This window comes from Chiloscyllium punctatum, chromosome 36, assembly GCF_047496795.1.
Source record: "Chiloscyllium punctatum isolate Juve2018m chromosome 36, sChiPun1.3, whole genome shotgun sequence".
Classification (NCBI taxonomy): domain Eukaryota; kingdom Metazoa; phylum Chordata; class Chondrichthyes; order Orectolobiformes; family Hemiscylliidae; genus Chiloscyllium; species Chiloscyllium punctatum.
In genome coordinates, this window is record NC_092774.1 from 60172127 (window position 1) to 60190520 (window position 18394).

At 46.1% G+C, this 18394-nt stretch overlaps 1 protein-coding gene across 1 annotated transcript; it reads right to left on the minus strand.

Moving 5' to 3' along the window:
* Positions 1–68: 68 nt before the first annotated feature.
* On the minus strand, positions 69–11127 carry LOC140460556 (uncharacterized). The gene is made up of 2 exons (XM_072555140.1): positions 11014–11127; positions 69–3260 (listed from the first exon to the last, which is right to left on the minus strand). The coding sequence occupies exon 2, from the start codon at positions 2873–2875 to the stop codon at positions 1649–1651; it is 1227 nt and encodes a 408-aa protein (XP_072411241.1). The 5' UTR covers positions 2876–3260; positions 11014–11127; the 3' UTR covers positions 69–1648.
* Positions 11128–18394: the final 7267 nt, after the last annotated feature.

Here is an 18394-nt window from a genome sequence, read left to right on the forward strand (position 1 = left end):
TATAATCTGTAAAATTAGCATGAAAAGTGGTGTGACCTGCTCTATTGATAAGAATAAATCCTCAACACTTTAAAATCAACAATCAGCAATTTATTTATCCAACTATCACGGTGAACAAATGAACAAAACGATTAACAAACTGGATACAGGCCAGGAGCAGATGGGTGGCACTAGTTTAGTTGGGGATCATGGACTGGTTGGTCTGAAGGGTCTGTTTCCAGGCTGCATGACTCCATAGCACGGAATGAATGGGGATCCATCCCAAAGATGATAAAGGTTTCAAGCACAACCTTAGGCAAATGTGTGGACTCCCTCCAGATAACTGAGGGCAGTGGGGCACTGTGAGGGTCAGTAGATCAGTCAGCCAGCCAGTTCTCTCCAGGAGACTTGTCTCAAGAAAGGTTTCCTGTCCCATCAGCCAGATTATCCAATTTGGATAATATTTGGTCCTCTTTCTCCAACAAAATATGTAGACAGGGCAGTGTCTATAACAACAATGTTATTAAACTTGGAAGAGTGCTGAAGACATATACAAGGATTTTGCCAGGACTCAAGGGTCTGTGTAAAAGGGAGAGGTTGGACAAGCTAAGATATTTTTATTTAGAGCATTAGAGACTGAGAGAGGCCCTTAGAGAAGTGAAGAGATTGTGAGAGGGTGAATGCACTCAGACTTTTACCCCAGGGTTGGGGATGTGAGGGCTAGAGGGCATCAGTTTAAGGTTAGAGGAAAAAGAATAAAAGGGAACGTGAGGGGCAACTTTATTTATGCAGACGGTGGTAGACATATGGAATGACATGCCAGCGGAAGTGGTTGAGGTGGTACATTAACAACAGTTAAAAGGCATTTGGACAAATACGTGGATAGGAAAGTTATGGAAGGAAATGGGCCAAATGCAGGGAAATGGGCTTAGTGTTGATGGACAGTTTGGTCAGTATGGACAATGTTGGACCGAAAGGCCTGTCTCCTGCTGTGGGACTCTATGATTCGTGTCGCTTTGTTACTCCGACAGTTTTGAGTTTCCAAATGAACATCTCACTAAATAAGGCCGAATAAAATCCAATCTCATTCGTCAACTCTGATGCAGAGGTGCTGGTGTTGAATTGGGGAGGATAAGGTCAGAAGTCACATGGCACCAGATGAAGTGATGAAGGAGCAGCACTCATGAAGGAGCAATGCTCCTAAAGCTTGTGATTTCAAATAAACTTGTTGCACTGTAACATGGTGTCATGTGACTTCCGACTTCTTCAACCCTGGGTTTGTCTCAAACTTGATGGGATACTTTGTCCAACTCGGCATATTTTATCAGTATCGCTTGGAGGAAATTTTTTTTAAGATTAGATTCCCTACAGTATGGAAACAGGTCCTTTGGCCCAACAAGTTCACACTGTCCCTCGCAGAGTAACCCAGCCAGACCCATTCCCTTATCCCTATTCCTCTCCATTTACCCCAACTAATGCACCACACCTACACATCCCTGAACACTATGGGACAATTTAGATGGGCCAATCCAAACTAACCTGCACACCTTTAGACCAGGGGAAGGAAACCGGAGCACTCAGAGGTAACCCATACAGATGTGGGGGGGGGGGGGGGGCATCGTGAAAGCTACACACAGACTGTCATCCCGAGGGTGGAATTGAACCCAGGTCAGCTTCGTGACCTGTCGATGCACTGGTGCCTCCACTGGTGCCTCTGCAAGTTGCAGGACAATGTGAACCTCCGCCCGCAGTCGGGGCAGGCAAAAGGCTTCTCCCCGGTGTGTACCCATTGGTGGGCCAGCAGTTTGGAGGAGCGGGTGAACCCCTTCCCACACTCGGGGCAGCTGAATGGCCTTTCCCTGGTGTGGACCTGCCGGTGGGACAACAGGTCAGAGGAATTGCTGAAGGCCTTACCACACTCAGGGCAGGCGAATGGCCTCTCCCCAGTGTGGATGCGCCGGTGTCTCAGCAGGTCAGAGGAATTGCTAAAGGCCTTCCTGCACTCTGGGCAGCTGAAGGGCCTCTCCCCCGTGTGGACCCGCTGATGGGCCAGCAGGTTGGAGGAATTGCTGAAGGCCTTCCCACATTCTGGGCAGCTGAAGGGCCTCTCCCCCGTGTGGACCCGCTGATGGGCCAGCAGGTTGGAGGAATTGCTGAAGGCCTTCCCACACTCTGGGCAGCTGAAGGGCCTCTCCCCCGTGTGGACCCGCCAGTGCCTCAACAGGTTGGGGGAATTGCTAAAGGCCTTCCCGCACTCTGGGCAGCTGAAGGGCCTCTCTCCCGTGTGGACCCGCTGATGGGCCAGCAGGTTGGAGGAATTGCTGAAGGCCTTCCCACACTCTGGGCAGCTGAAGGGCCTCTCCCCAGTGTGGACCTGCTGATGGGCCAGCAGGTTGGAGGAATTGCTGAAGGCCTTCCCACACTCTGGGCAGCTGAAGGGCCTCTCCCCTGTGTGGATCCGCCAGTGCCTCAACAGGTTGGAGGAGTCGCTGAAGGCCTTCCCGCATTCGGGGCAGCTGAATGGCCTCTCCCCCGTGTGGACTCGCCGGTGCTTCAGCAGGTCGGAGGAAGTGCTGAAGGCTTTCCCGCACTCGTGGCAATTGAAAAGCCTCTCCCCTGTGTGGAATTGCTGGTGGGTCTGGAGGTTGTCCACCCAAGTGAACCCTTTCCCGCACATGGAGCAGTAAGACGTCCTCTCACCAGTGTGTATATGCTGGTGGGCTAGCAGGACACAGGAGCAAGTAAAGCCCTTCGCCCGCTCGGGGCTGGAGAATGGCCTCTTCCCAGTGTGATTGCAGTGATGAGCCGCCAGGACAGATGGGACACAGAAGCCCTTCCTGCAGTCGCCACACTTCCATGGTTTCTCAACAGGTTGTGTTTCCTCGGGTTTCTCCATGGCCGAAGCTTCAGCTGCACACACACGTGTACAACCCCGCCATGAATTCTTCTTTCCAGGCAGTAGAGTTGTTTCAGGCTCCACACTCAGTGCGCTGCAACAGTAGGGTCTTTCAACCAGTGCCCCCGTACTCAAACAGGAACCAAAAAGAAAGCTTTGCTCCTTCTCACAGGATCATAGTTGAAAATTGTTGTGGTCCTGATGGACTGAGTAACTGTCAGACACTGACGTGAAAGGGAGGACTGGAGACGCTGGAGAGTCAGAGTCAAAAACTGCGTCGCTGGAAAAGCGCAGCACGGCAAGCAGCATCAGAGAAGCAGGAGAATCAACATTTTGAACATCAGCCCTTTATCTGTTGACCTTGAAACTTCTGTCTTCAGATAGTCTGTAAGAAAAGATTACAAAAGTCATCACTGCCAGTCCGGTTAAGAGTGAGATATCAAGGCATTGACACTGACACCAGAGAGAAACTGTACACACAGATGTGGCAAATGTTAGTGGCAAGCCAGAGTGATAGAGATATTAGGCACAGAAACAGACCCTTCGGTCTAATTCATCCATGCCAACTAGATAACCTAACCTAATCTCGGCCGATTTGCCAGCATTTGGCCCATATCGTCTCAACCCTTCCTAATCGTATACCAATCCAGATGCCTTTTAATGTCATAATTGTACCAGCACCCACCACTTCCTCTGACAGCTCTTTCCTTAAACACGCCACTTTCTGCATGAAAGACTTATCCCTTAGGTTCCTTTGTTAAGTTCTTTTGCTTGAGCTTCTTACACTGCAATACGCCAACTTCTGTGAACAACCAAACTTTATTAAGTACAGTACAAGCTGTGGAGAAACTCTTAATACTCTTCGCAATGCTAGTACACAACAGTACCAAAAGAAAACAAATCCCTTAAACAAAGTAAAACTGAAACAGAGGCTTACAGTTGAAGTTAGAAGGGCAGAAGGAGAGAGTGTTAGCAGCCTTTCTCCACATAGACCACTGCTTAACTCACCCAAACGAGACTTCAGCTTTCAGGACTGACCACTCCCCTTTTATTGTACAGGTCATTTCTAAAACATAAAAGCTTTGGCCTCAAGTCTCATCTGTTCACATATAACCAAAAATGCCTCCCAATACCATTTTTCATCTCTGGACTAAACCAGTCGCTTCAGAGCCCGGGTCTTTTTACCACCCCTCTGAAAAAAAAAACCAAGGACACAGCATCCTTGAGAAGAAGGACCAGCTTTTAGTAAAAGGACCAGCTTTGTGACAGAGGGATATAACACTGGCAGGTGGGATTAGATTAATTTGAGAACATAGCATGGAGTAGTTGGACTGAAGGGACTGTTTCTGTGCTGTTTGACTCGGTAACTGTTCTGCAATGGTCTGAAAACCATTTTCTTGCCTTCCCCCATAAACATCCAATTCTTTGTTGTTCCAAAATCAGATGAACTGAGCCTTGAATATATTCAATGATCCCATAACTGCAGGAAGACATCCCCACTTCTGGACTCAATTCCTCTTGCTTATATAACACCTGCTTTGCTCATTGCTTGCTGCACCTGTGACAACTGGCATTGACTGGTATGGAAGGACGCTGAGGCCCCTTGAGATACATTCCTGATGAAGGGCTCGTACCTGTAACGCGGACTCTCCGGTTCCTCGGATGCTGCCTCATCTGCTGTGCTTTTCGAGCACCACACGTTTTAACTCTGATCTCCAACATTTGCAGTCCTCACTTTCTCCACATCCCAATATATCACCATTTAAACAATGCATCTCCTTTCTGCTGTTTACCCCCCAACAGGGAATGCTATCACTTCACATCGTGGTACTGCATTTTCCATGAGTTTGCCAATTGAGACACAGACTTGGCCCAACTTTTCCAGAATCTGTCCCCTCCATAAATTGAGATTGTGAGAGAGACAGAGACAATAGAGACGTCTCTGATTACACGCTCCTTCCGGTCCTCCAGGGCTTCCTATTGGTCCAACAAAAGGAGATCACGCGCAGTTTTCGCCGACAACCAGGAGCACGCACAGGTTTTGCTGACACCGGCGAACATGCTCAGTGTGTGTTGTCACCGAGCAGCATGCGCAAGACGCTCTGTGAAGTTGCTGGTGTTACTGACAGGTTTTGTGCCCAAATGACAATTGGAGACAAGAAAGGCTGGAGCGACATTTTATATTTATCCTGCGACTCGACATTTTATTCCTTTTGCATTTTATTTGACTACTCATCTTTTCCTCAGGATAGGGGACTCCCAAACTGGAGGGCATAGGTTGAAGGTGAGAGGGGAAAGATTTAAAAGGGACCTAAGGAGTAGAAAAGAAGTGTGAAAGTTAATTCCCCTCAAGAAGTGCCCTCTCCAAACCTGCACATCTTTGGATTGTGGGAAGAAACCGGAGCATCCAAAGGAATCCCACGCAGAGAAGGTGCAAACTCCACTCAGACAGTTACTAGAGACTGAGATCAAACCCGGGTCCCTAGCGCTATAAGGCAGCAGTGCCAGCCACTGAGCCTGTTCAGGAAAAGCAGCAATTGATTTATATTAGGGTGAGGGGGGAAAGGATTAAAATGGACCTAAAGGGCAACTATTTCACGCAGCGGGTGCTGCGTGGATTGAATGAGCTCCGAGAGGAAGTGGTGGAGGTTGGTACAATTACAATATTCAAAAGGCATCTGGATTGGTATATGAACAGGAAGGTTTGGAGGGATATGGGCCAAGAGCTGGCAAATGGGCCTAGATTAATTTAGGATATCCGATTGGCACACCGACCTTCCACACGGCATCCCACCCAGACTCATCCACTTACCCTACAGTCCTGCAGTTCCCCATGGCTAACCCACTCTAACCTGCACATCCCTGGACACTTTAGCACAGCCGATCCATCTGAAACTGCAGATCCTTTGACTGTGGGAGGAAACCGGAGCACCCAGAGGTAACCCATGCTGACAGAAGAGGGAGAACATGCCAAAGTTCACACAGTCACGCGAAGGTGGAATCAAATCGCTTCTAACAATTCTCCCACACCTGCAAAACCCTGAGCACTATGGGTAATTTAGCAGGGCCAATCCACCCTAACCTGGGCAAAGATAAAAATCACATGACGCCAGTCCAACAGGTTTATTTGGAAGCACTAGCTTTCGGAGCGCTGCTCCTTCATCAGGTGGTTGTGGAGTATAAGATCATAAGACACTGAGTTTACAGCAAAACATTACAGAGTCATGCCACTGAAATGATACATTGAAGAAACCTGGATTGTAAAGTCTTTCATCTTTTAGAAAGAGTCGCTGGTATCATTAATATGTAAATCCTAGAACTTCTTATAAGACACCTACTCGAGATAACAAGGTTTTATAAGAAAAGATGACAACTCAGCTCAGACAATGCATTAAAGGTGTGAGGCCAGAGTCTGTCTGTATCCCAGTTTTTGAGTCAGACTGGTTCTATTTCCAAAGTAGAATTTATAAAATATTCCATGTCTTTTCTGCCTGCAGATTGTGCATTTTTCGAGCAAAATGTGAGCAAAATGCTTTATTTCTGTTGATGTAAATATTGTTATAAATCATAGCTGGGTACTAATACTTAGATGTCAGGGAGAGACAATTCTTCAATTAGGGCACTATAAGATTCTTGGCAGACCCCTATTTCTAGTTTACTTGCCAATGAAAAGACACAAGCACCTATTTAATTCTAACTTTTCATCTTTTTTGTTATATTTTCTGGTATGATACTCTGTGTCTGGATGGTTGACAGGCTGGGAGATTGTGGGTTGGACTTTGATTGACTGAATGATTTATTGTCCTGGAAGGTGTCAAAGGAGGTTAAAGCTTCAGCAGAAATGAAGCAGAGCTGAGAACGGACAACAACTGTGTGGGAACAGGGAGATCAATAGAGGACAAAGAAACCAGGACCTGAAATCCGAGCTGACACCAGACGACCCTGTGATCAGTGCTTTGATTAGCAGTGTCAACCCTCTACCTTTACCTAGCTTCCCATTCGACTTGAATGCCACATCTCCCCTCAATATTTAGGATCCAATCCTTGTCATCCTGAAGCCATGTCTCTGTAAGGAGTCCCAGATCAAAATCATTCTCTTCAATGTGTACAGTCAATTAATTCACTTTTGTTATGTTGCAGCACTGTTACGACACGGGGTAACCCCCTCTGCTAAATTAAACCATCAACACAGAAGTGATTCACCCCATGCAGTAATATGTAAAAGTTTGAGAGGCAAAGAACTATCCCAGAGGTAAATATTTAAAGTAAAAATTAACAACTTTACTCTTTATGTCCAACACAAAGAATATTAAAACTCACAAAAATGCCTGGTTTTATAGTCCAAAACATCAGATCATTTTATTGGTGTTAATTTTTAAAATTACTTAATTCAAACTTGATTGGACTTTGGTATTTTGGGGCAAAATCTAAACTGATTGGCCGAATTTGAATTAGTTTGTGCCTTATGGCAACCATTTATTAAGATCGTGACTGAACTATCCATCATCTCAGCTCTTCTTACTTGCATTACCCCGAACCCTTGATTCCCTAAGGGGTGGGGGCGGGAGGGGTGTATGAGCAGGATGCTCTTCGGAGGGGTCAGAATGGACTTGATGGACTGAATAGCCTGCTTCCACACTGTAGGGCTTCTATGATATACCGCAGTTGTGTTTGCCTCAGATCACAGCTCCCAGAATCTCCCACCTTCTGCAAATCGAAAGACAAATCCCACCCTGCCCTCTCGTATGTATGTTATCTAAATGCTTAATTGTTTCTAGTAAACACAGCCCACACCTCCCTCTGCTGCCAGTCACCTTTACAATGCTGATGAAACAATGCCATTCCTGCAGGGATGAAACCCCAAAGGCTTCTAACAATACCAGTTATACACAGCTCCTTCTGATGGACAGCATTGGAAATACAATGTTGGAGGCTGGCAGAAATGAGCAGTTTAACTCAAAAATCCACCTAACCCTTCACTGGGCACCACAATCAGCACACTGTCCTTACTGCTGGGAAGCCTTAAAGCACTTCACCCCCACAGTGCAATGAATTCCCACTTTCCACCAAACTCCTAGACGTATTTACGTACTCAGTTGCTGTCTCACCAATGAAATATTTCATCGTCACTTCTTCTGCTTCCAGTAAAGGCAAAACATCTTTGAAAGCTGCTCTGAAAGTCCAATCTTCACAACAACACTTCTGCTTTCACGCAAGATGATTAAATTCATACAGCACAGAAACACATTCTTCGGTCCAACTCATCCATGCCGACCAGATATCCTAAACTCATCTAATCCCATTTGCCAGCATTTGGCCTGTATCTCTCTCAATCCTTCTTATTCACATCCCCATCCAGATGCCTTTTAAATGTTGCAATTGTAGTAGCCTCCACCACTTCCTCTAGCAGCTCATTCCAAACATGCACTATCCTCTGTGTGAAAAAGTTGCCCCTCAGGTCCGTTTTAAATCTTTCTCCTTTCACGTGAAACCTATGCACTCTAGGTTTGGAGTCGCCTAACATGGGGAAAAGATTTTGGCTATAAAACCTATCTATACCCCTTATCAAGTTCTGTAAGGTCACCCATCAGCCTCCAATGCTCCAGGGAAATTATCCCTGGCGTATTCATCATCTTCCTATCGCTCAAACCCTCCAACTCTGCCTACATCTTTGTAAATCTTTTCTGAACCCTTTTAAGTTTCACAACGTTCTTCCAGAGGAGGGCAACTGGAATTGCACAGTTTTCCAGAAGTGGCCTAACATGACCTCCCAACCCCTGTACTCAATGCTCTGACCAATAAAGGAAAGCGTACCAAATGCCTTCTTCACAATCCTGTCTCCCTGCAATTCCACTTTCAAGGAATTATGAACCTGCAAGGACACTTTGTTTAGCATCACTTCTCATTAACTATGTAAGTCGTGCCCTGATTTGCCTTACAAAACGTAACACCTCACATTTATCTGAATTAAACTCATTTTGCCACTCCTTGGCCCATCAGCCCATCCGATCAATTCTAATTTATATTGAACTTCGTTTCCTCTCTCATCCCCTAAAAGCTGAGAATCTCCATCCCACACACACTTCCTCCATTCTGACTTTGCTGAACCTAATTCCTGCTGTAACTCATCCTGAAGGGTGTGGTTCATGCTGATTAACAGGCCCACACTCGGGGAGGGGTGAGATCTAATTCAAGCAGACAGAATTCTGAATGGCCTGGACAGAGTGTACATGGGGAAGATGTTCCTATTGGGACGAGAGTCTAGGACCCGAGGGCACAGCATCAGAGTAAAAGGAATATCTTTTAGAACAAAGATAAGGTGAAACATTTTCAGCCGGTGAGTGGTGAATATGTGGAATTTATTGCTACAGAAGGCTGTGGAGGCCAGGTCTTGAGTAGATTTAAGATGGAGATAAATAGGTTCTTGAGTATCAAGGGGATCGAGGGTTACAGGGAGAAAGTGGGAGAATGGGATTGAGAAACTTATCAGCCAGAACTTAATAGTGAAGCAGCCCTGATGGGCTGAGAGGCCTAATTTCTGCTCCTGTGTTTTATGGTCTCTTGCTGTTCTGGACTAGGAGTGTGCAAATTGGGAGCAGGAATAGGCCATTGAGCCTGTCGAGCTTGCATCAGCATTGAACAGATCATAAGTAGATCTGAGTATACCGACGTAAAAGGTAAAAACAAGGACTGCAGATGCTGGAAACCAGAGTCTAGATTAGAGTGGTGCTGGAAAAGCACAGCAGGTCAGGGTGGATGCAGATACAGTTAGAACATTTAAAAGACATTTGGATTAGTATATGAATGATGAAGTTTAATTTAAATAAGTGTGAAGTGCTGGATTTTGGAAAAGCAAATCAAAGCAGGACGTATACACTTTATGGTAAGGTCCTGGGGAGTATTGCTGAACAAAGAGACCTTGGAGTGCAGGTTCACAGTTCCTTGAAGGTAGAGTCCCAGGTAGATAGGATAGTGAAGGCACCATTTGGTATGCTTTTCTTTATCGGTTGCAGCACTGAGTAAAGGAGTTGGGAGGTAGGTGATGTTGCAGCTTTACAGGACATTGGTGAGGCCACATTTGGAATATTGCGTGCAACTCTGGTCTCCTGCCCATCAGAAGGACGGTGTGAAACTTGAAAGGGTTCAGAAAAGATTTACCAGCATGTAGCCAGATCTGAAAAAATTAGCTCTTGGGAGAGGCTGAATAGGGTGGGGCTGTTTTCCCTGGAGCGTCGGAGGCTGAGGGATGACCTTAGAGGTTTATAAAATCATGAGAGGCATGGACAGGGCAAATAGGCAAAGTCTTCTCCCTGGGGTGAGGAGTGCAGAACTAAAGGTTTTGGGCAAACGGGGAAAAACATAAAAGAGCTCCAAGGGGACCCTTTTCACACAGTAGTGCATGTATGAAATGACCAGACAGAGGAAGTGGTGGAGACTGGTATAATTACAGAATTTAAAAGGCATTTGGATCGGTCTATAATAGAATGGGTTCGAGGGATATGGGCCCAGGGCTGGCAAATCGACTAGATTAGGATAACTGGTAGGCATGGACAAATTGGACCGAAGGGTCTGTTTCTGTGCTGTACATCTCTATGACTCCAATATAAAAGGTTCAGAGGGATATAGGTTAAACACAGGCAGGTGGGTCCAGTTTAGTTTGAGAACATAGTCAGCATGGACTAATTGGACTGAAGGGTCTGTTTCTATAACAGATCTGTATTGTTCTTGCCTTCCCCCATAACCATCACATCTTTGATGTTCAAAAATCAGATGAACTCAACCTTGAATATATTCAATAACGCCCAAACTGCAGGAAGGCGTCCCCACTTCTGAACTCAATTCCTCTTGCTAATATACCACTTGCCTTGCTCATTACTTGCTGCACCTGTCTGACAACTTGCACTGACTGGATTAGAAGGACGCAGAGGCCCCTTTGTTCATCCACACATCATTGTTGATGAAAGGCTCAAGCCTGAAATGTCAATTCTCCTGTATTTGCCATTGAAAAAAAGACCTGGACTAACTTTCCCAGAGTCTGTCCTCTCCCTGGAATCACTCCGCTTCCCTTCAGTTCCTGCAAGTCAACAGCTCAACCCCAGAATAGAAACGGGGTTGAGAAAAGAGTGTGTTGTACTCACAGATGTTGGACAGAGGAAGGAAGTTGCAGTCTGGCGTGAAGCTCAATCTTCATTCAGAGAGAGAGGAGCAGCAGCAGCAATTTCAGAAGTTCATGATCCTTCTTCCGCATCCAGACGATGGGTTTGCTGTGATTGGCAGGAGGACCAGTCTCCATCCGGTCCTCCAGAGCTTCTCATTGGTCCATCAAAACAAGGTCACGGAGTGTTTCCGCTTGTTGCGTTGGCATGCGTAGTGCTTTGCTGACACCGTGACACATGCGCAGTGCGTTACTGACACCCAGTAGCATGCGCAGTATGGAAATGTTGGCATTACTGACAGATTTTCAAAGTTAAAAATTACACAATGCCACGTTGTTGCCCAACAGGTTTATTTGGAATCACTAGTTTTCGAAGCGCTGCTTCTTCATCGGTTGGTTGTGGAGCAGAATCATAACACACAGACTTTATCCAACAGGATTGCAGTGTCATGGAATGGAATATCAAACAACTATAGCTGACCTCTACCATCTTTTAGAATGACCATGTTCGTTTTGATTCCTTCACATGTAAATTCCAGAACTTTTCAAAAGTTACGTTCTCAAGATAGCTTTTAACAATAGGTGTCATCTCAATCAGATAATGCATTGAAGGTGTTAAGTTAAAGTCTGTCTGTGTCCCAATGTTAGGTCAGACGGATTCTATTTCTATCGTGGTATTACAGAATCTTACGTGTCTGAGTTTTTCAACAAAATACAATGCGATTCTGCAAGTACAAATCCAACCCACAAACTTTTATGTGTGTGAGTGTGTGTGAGAGAGTGTAATGGGGTACAAGTCTGTGAGAGGGTGTGTGTCAGAGAGAGAGCATTTGAGAGAGCGCATGTGTATGTGAGAGAGTCTGTGTGAGTGTGTTGGTTTGGAGGAGCACGTATTTGTCTAAATGCATGCTTGTGTGTGTGTGAGAGACAGAGAGAGACAGACAGACAGAGAGAGAGAGAGAATGTATAGCATAGTGTGGTCAACTGTAGTGTGACATGAACACAAGGTCCTGGTTGAGGCCATCTCCATGGGTATTGAACTTGGCTATCAGCCTCTGCCCAGCCACTTTCCGTTGTTGCCTATCCTGAAGTCTACCTTGAAGGATGGTCATCCGAAGGTCCAAGGCTGAATGTCCCGGACCGCTGTCGTGTTCCCCGACTGGGAGGGAACACTCCTGGCTGGTGATTGTTGTGCAGTGTCCATTCATCTGTTGCTGTAGCCTCTGCTCGGTCTCGCCAATATACCAAGAGTCAGGGCATCATTGCCTGCAGCGTATGAGATAAAACAATGTTGGCTGAGTCACATGAGTACCTGCTGCACTCATGGTGGGTGGTATCCCCACGTGTAATGGTGGTAATTGTGTCAACACTCTGATACGTCTTTCATCATCTGCCGTGACAGAGTTGTTTCGTCTTGTCCTGAAGGCCAGGCAGTTTTCTGAGAACAATTATCTGTTTAAAGTTTGGCAGTTGTTTGAAGGTGAGAAGTGGAGGCGTGGGGAAGGTCTTGGCGAGGTGCTCATCCTCATTAATAATGTGTTGCAGGCTGTGAAGAACATGGCGTAGTGTTTCGGCTCCTGAGAAGTACTGGACAACAAATGGTACCATTTTGGTTGCAGCTCGTGTCTGTCTCCTAAAGGAAGTCATTACAGTTTCTTGCTGTGACACATTGGAAGTGGCAGTTGATGAGTTGAACATTGTACCCCGTTCTTATGAGAGCATGCTTGTGTACTTCCAAGTGTCTGCCATGTTCCTCCTCATCTGAACAGATCCTATGTATGCGAAGGGCTTGTCCAGAGGGGGTGGCTGTTTTAATATGTTTCACTAGAGAAGTGTAGCACTGTCAGGTTATCCGTGGGTTTGCGGTACAGAGACGTGCTGAGATACCCATCCTTCATAGAGCTGCATGTGTTCAAAAATGAGACAGATACTAAAGAGTTTTGTTGTTTCAGTGACTCCTCACCATGGGTCCAGAGGAAGAAATGTCATCAATATATCTGGTATATAGTGTTGGTTGGAGGTCCTGTGCAGAAAAGAAGCTTTGTTCGAACCTCTGCCTGAAAATGTTGGCATACTGGGGTGCAAATTTAGTCCCCATGGCTGTTCTATGTGTCTGGATGAAGAACTGGTTGCCAAAGGTGAAAATGTTGTGGTTGAGAATGAAGCGGATGAGTTGTAGGACAGTGCTCAGAGATTGGCAGTTGTTGGTATTGAGTACTGAGGCTGTTACCGTAATGCCATCGTCATGAGGAATGCTGGTGTAGAGTACTGACACATCCACGGATTCAACTAATCCGTGGATGCTGAGCTTCTGGAAGGATTGGATCAGAAGTCTTGATGAATGCTGTCAGTTCACGGTTGTGCTCTTTGGTCAGATCAGCTGGTAGTTGCCTGTCGTGTTCCTGGTCAGTTGTTTGTACACTTCCTTGCAGAAGTCCATTTATTCCGAATTACTCAAAAACTGTATAAATCCATGTAAGATTCTGTATCTCCCACTTTAGAAATAGAATCAGTCTGACCTAACATTGGGACACAGACAGACTTAAATGTCTCAACTTCAGTACATTATCTGAGCTGAGATGACACCTATTGTTAAAAGCTATCTTGAGAATGTAAGTTTAAAAATGTTCTGGGATTTACAAATGAAGGAACCGAAACTAACATGGTCATCCAAGATGCAAGCTCACCTGCACACTTTAGCACAGCTGATCCACCCTAAAGTGCAAATCTTTGGACTGTGGGAGGAAGCCAGAACACCCAGAGGTAACCAACACAGACACAAGGGGGAGAACATGCCAAACTTCACACAGACAGTCACCCAAGGGTGGAATCAAACACAGGTTCCTGGCGTTATTAAGCAGCATTGCTAACCACTGAGCCACCATCCCACCCAGTGCTTTGAGGTTCTGCTTTGTCTTTGCAGCTTTTAACTTCTCATGCACCCTCAGCAGAGGCTGTGTCCTGCTGACAATGTTGGACCACACCCATTACACTTCCCTTTCCCACTTCTCCAGCCCAGAGCACAGCGGTTCTTGAATCCTGGCATCAGATTCTGATGCCATCTGTGCTTCTGCTGCCAACTGCAGAGAACGGAGGCAATCCCCGTCACTATTCTGTCCCTTATCTCCCCCTCCCTAACGTTGTTCTTACTTCAACCACCCCACAGTTAGCTCCTCTCCCCTGCAGCCTTCTCTCAGATCCCCTTTACCTTCCTGACCCGGGCTCACACCCTCCTGACCCTGTCCACTGATCCCATCAGAAGGCTCTGTCCGGAGGGAAAGACCATCTCCTGGAATAAAAAGCATCTGATTAACTTTCCGCCTTGCCCTCCCAGCGTTTCAGCAACCTGGCTTCCAGCTCCACCTCTCTGAGCCGAAGGTCCTCCAAGTTGTGTTTGCCCGAGATCACATCATCCAGAGCCTTCCACCTTTTGCAAATCGAAAGACAAGTCTCACCCTGCCCTCTCCCGTGTCTATTGTGTAACTGCTTAATCATTTCTAGTGGCCGAGCAGAGACTGATAGCCAAGTTTGGAACCCATGAGGATGGCCTCCACCAGGACCTTGGGTTCATGTTACATTACAGGTGACCCCACTACACTGTACACATTCTGTCTCTCTGTCTCTCACACACAGCCATACATTCTCACATACTCACGCAGGCACTCTCTCAGATATACGCGCTCTCTCAGATGCACAGACATGTACCCACCCACACTCTCACCCACACACACATCCTCTCACAGACTTATCCTGTGCACTCTCACTTTGAGCAAAATAGAATGTATCTTCAAACATAATTCTGAAAATGCAAATTCACCCCATGGTCTTATCTCTGTGTGCATGCATGAGAGTGAGTGACTGTGTGCATACACTTGAGTCTGGCTGAGAGAGTGTGTGTTTGCATGTGTGCATGCTTGGTAACGTGAGAGTCCGACGGTAGGTTCAGGTAACTTTTGTTGAGACCCAACTTTGTTGCAGCTTCAGATCGTCCCAGCAAAAAGGTGCACAAAAAGTAGATTTTTTTTAAACACACACACGCACACACACACACACACACACACACACACTCCCCTGCATCCCACTTTCTTCACTATTGGTCAGCTGAGTTGTCCCTTTGTAATTCGATCCTTGGTGCAGCCTTAGCCTGGAGGAAGTATTGCTTCACTCAGCAATTGCAACCCATAGTCTGTATGCAAGTAAGATTCCCCCCGCGCACTTGCAGATGGGCTGTCAAGAGTCAACCACACTGCTGTGGGTCTGGAGTCATATATAGGCCAGACCAGGGAAAGGATGCAGCTGGGACGACTGAGTGAATCCTATCCCACAAGGGCAGTTTCCTTCCCTCAAGCATGAGTGAATCAGATTGGGGAGTTTGTTCCCCGAAAATGGTATCATAATGAGATTCTGAACTCCAGATTTCTGACTGAACTCCAAATCCGCCATCAGCTTTGGTGAGATTCAAACCCAGGAGTCCCCAGAACTGGGTTATTAATGCAGTCGATAATGGCACTCGGCCGAAGCTCCTTCAATCCCCCTGCGATGGTAGGTGAACTCACTGATGTCCCTGCAGGTGGGAGGAGTGGGTGAAGCCCTTCCCGCACAGAGAGCAAGTGAACAGTCTCTTAAATCCTCCAAGCTGAGTAAGTGGTGTGAAGTACTGTATTTTTCACAGTCACTGCACTGAATCTCCCTCATTCGGGTGTATCAGTATTCTTCCTGCCACACCAGTGTCCAAGCAGACAAAAGCAAACATTTCTTCTCGACTGGAATGGCTGCTGATATTCAAGTCCCAATGAATCAAGTGGCTCTGTCAGAAGCTGATGTATCTTTTGGTTTCAGATTTCTTTCCCCATGTCTTCCTGCAAAAGAAATCACAAAATAAGTCACGGTCGGTACAGTCAAATGAACATAACATCGGTGACAATTCCTTAGATTGCCAGATACCTGCTAATCATATATTATCCATGACACAGAAACCTGAAAGCCCTCATTCAGCAAGGTAGCATTAGGTATATAATGAGGAAAACTTCATTCAGGTGACAATGACCTGGAACAACCTTCCTACAAAGGTGCTGGAAATGGAGCTGAATCAAGGATATGAAAATGAAATGTCAAGGCTGCTTCAGGAAAGAAAGCCAGTAAAGTTGCTGAAAGACTTCCTGCTGACCTGTTAAATAAAAACGAATACAAGAAATACAGGATGTAATTCCATTACTATATTAGAAGGTGAAAAATCATAGCCATGCAGCGTGTACAACGGTGGATATCAGATATACACCATATGATGCAATCATAAAATCCCTACAGTGCAGAAAGAGGCCATTTGGCCCATCGAACCTACTCCGCCATTCTTTAAGGTCATGGCTGATCTATCCATCATCTCAGCTCCTCTTACCTGCATTATCCTGACTACCCTAAATTCACCTACCATCCAAAATCCCATCGAACTGTGTCTTGAATATGCCTGCTTCTATTGCTTCATTGGGCAAAGAATTCTACAGATTCACCACTCTCCAGGAAACGTAGTCCCTCCTCCTCTGCCTTAAACCTACCCCTAATTCTTTTACCTAGTCTAACCCACCAGCAGAAACGACGAGATAGGGTGGGTCTGGGTGGCATGCTGTTCGATGGGTCATTGTGGACTTGATGGGTTGAATGGCCTCCTTCCACACTGTAGGGTTCTATGATTTACCGCAGTTGTGTTTGCCCAGAACCACAGCTCCCACAACCTCCCAACTTCTGCAAATTGAAAGACAAGTCCCACTCTGCCCTCTCATATATGTGTTATCTAACTGCTTCATCGCTTCCAGTGAATAGAACCCACACCTCCCGCTGCTGCCAGTGACCTTTACAATGCTGATACAACAATGCAATACCTGCAGTACTGAAAATCGTAAGACTTCTGATGATACCAGTTACTGATTCACCGCTCCTTCGAACAGCATTGGAAGTACATTGTTGGGGGCTGAAAGAAATGAGCAGTTTAAAAAAAAAACCACCTAACCCTTCACTAGGCTTCCTGCTCAGAACACTTTACTTAAAACACTTCAACCCCACATTGCAACAAATTCCTGTTTGGTGTTCAGAATTTGAAATGACACAGCAATCCTGCAGAAAGTATTTTGTTACAAGGGCGTCTGTTTTTTTATTGCAGGAAATGGACAAAAACAGCAAGTCATGTGTTTCTACTTCACCAGTTCATTACCATCTGAGGGAAGAGGTTTCACACTTGAGATCAGAACACAGCGACAGAAGAGGACAAGACAACTCAGAGCTCTACAAGGGTGACAGTGCAACTGTGTAAATCTGACCCTAACCACTCTCTGCACGAAAACGTTCTTCATAATGTCATTTTTATTTCCTTTCCTCAAGACTCTGCCTAATTGTTAGCGATCCTTTCAGTCGTGGTACCATTTTCATTGTATTATTTTCTCTGTCTAGATCCCTCATGTCTTGGAAAACGTCAACTGGGCCAGATTTCAAACTTCTGTTCTCCAAGGAGAACTGTCCCAACTTTCCAATCTGCCTTCATTATTGACATTCCTCATACACGGCACAATTCACGACAACCTGTTCAGCGCTGTCTCCAATCACTTCAATTTCCCGCTTCCTGAAATTTCATTCTCATATTTAAGCAATAACGCGACTGGAGAATTCATTCAGACTCGGATTGTGTGGGCGAACAATCTGCAATACTTATTCTAACTTTGAACAAGTGTTGCCCTTCGCTGTGTTCGCGGCAATGGTAGCTCAGCCCCATCCCCTACTTCTGGCAATCCGATCTCGTTTAACGAAGATGCTTATGTGGAAAAGTGATCTAGCACTTTTGCACTTCTGCTGTCTCCCTCTCTCTGAATCCCTTGGGTGAGAGGTGTCATTTTCACTAAAAAGGCCCTGAACTTGCGGTTGCCTGCTACTTTAACACACCACCCTGTTCCCTGGCCAACATCTCCGTCTCAGGCTTGAAGCAGTGTTCCAGCTCCAGATGAAACAATAACACCTCATTTTCCACTTGGAGACCTTACAGCCCTCCGGTCCCAGAGCCAGGCAGTGGGACGGCATAAACACGTAGCATCATTCTCATGCAGACAGAAGCCGTTCAGCCGATCGATTCCACGGCGATTGTCTGTCACTTGTCTCTCTCTGAGGTTATTCCCAATCGGTGGTATCCGTCCTAATAGTGGGGGACGATGTCTGAGTCGTGATGCGGTTTCTGACATGCTTGTCATTCACGTCTGAACCAGGGTGGCGAATTACTGCAGGGAATGGCCGAAACCGCAAGGCATGGGTTTCAACTTTACCAGCTGATCAGCATCGTAGAGAACTGGTTTTGCGATTCAGTTCAGAGGAAACCGACCAAGAAC

Bases quoted from the DNA above. Each gene is read 5' to 3' on its own strand.
- LOC140460556 (XM_072555140.1), bottom strand. From the start codon at position 2,875: ATGGAGAAACCCGAGGAAACACAACCTGTTGAGAAACCATGGAAGTGT.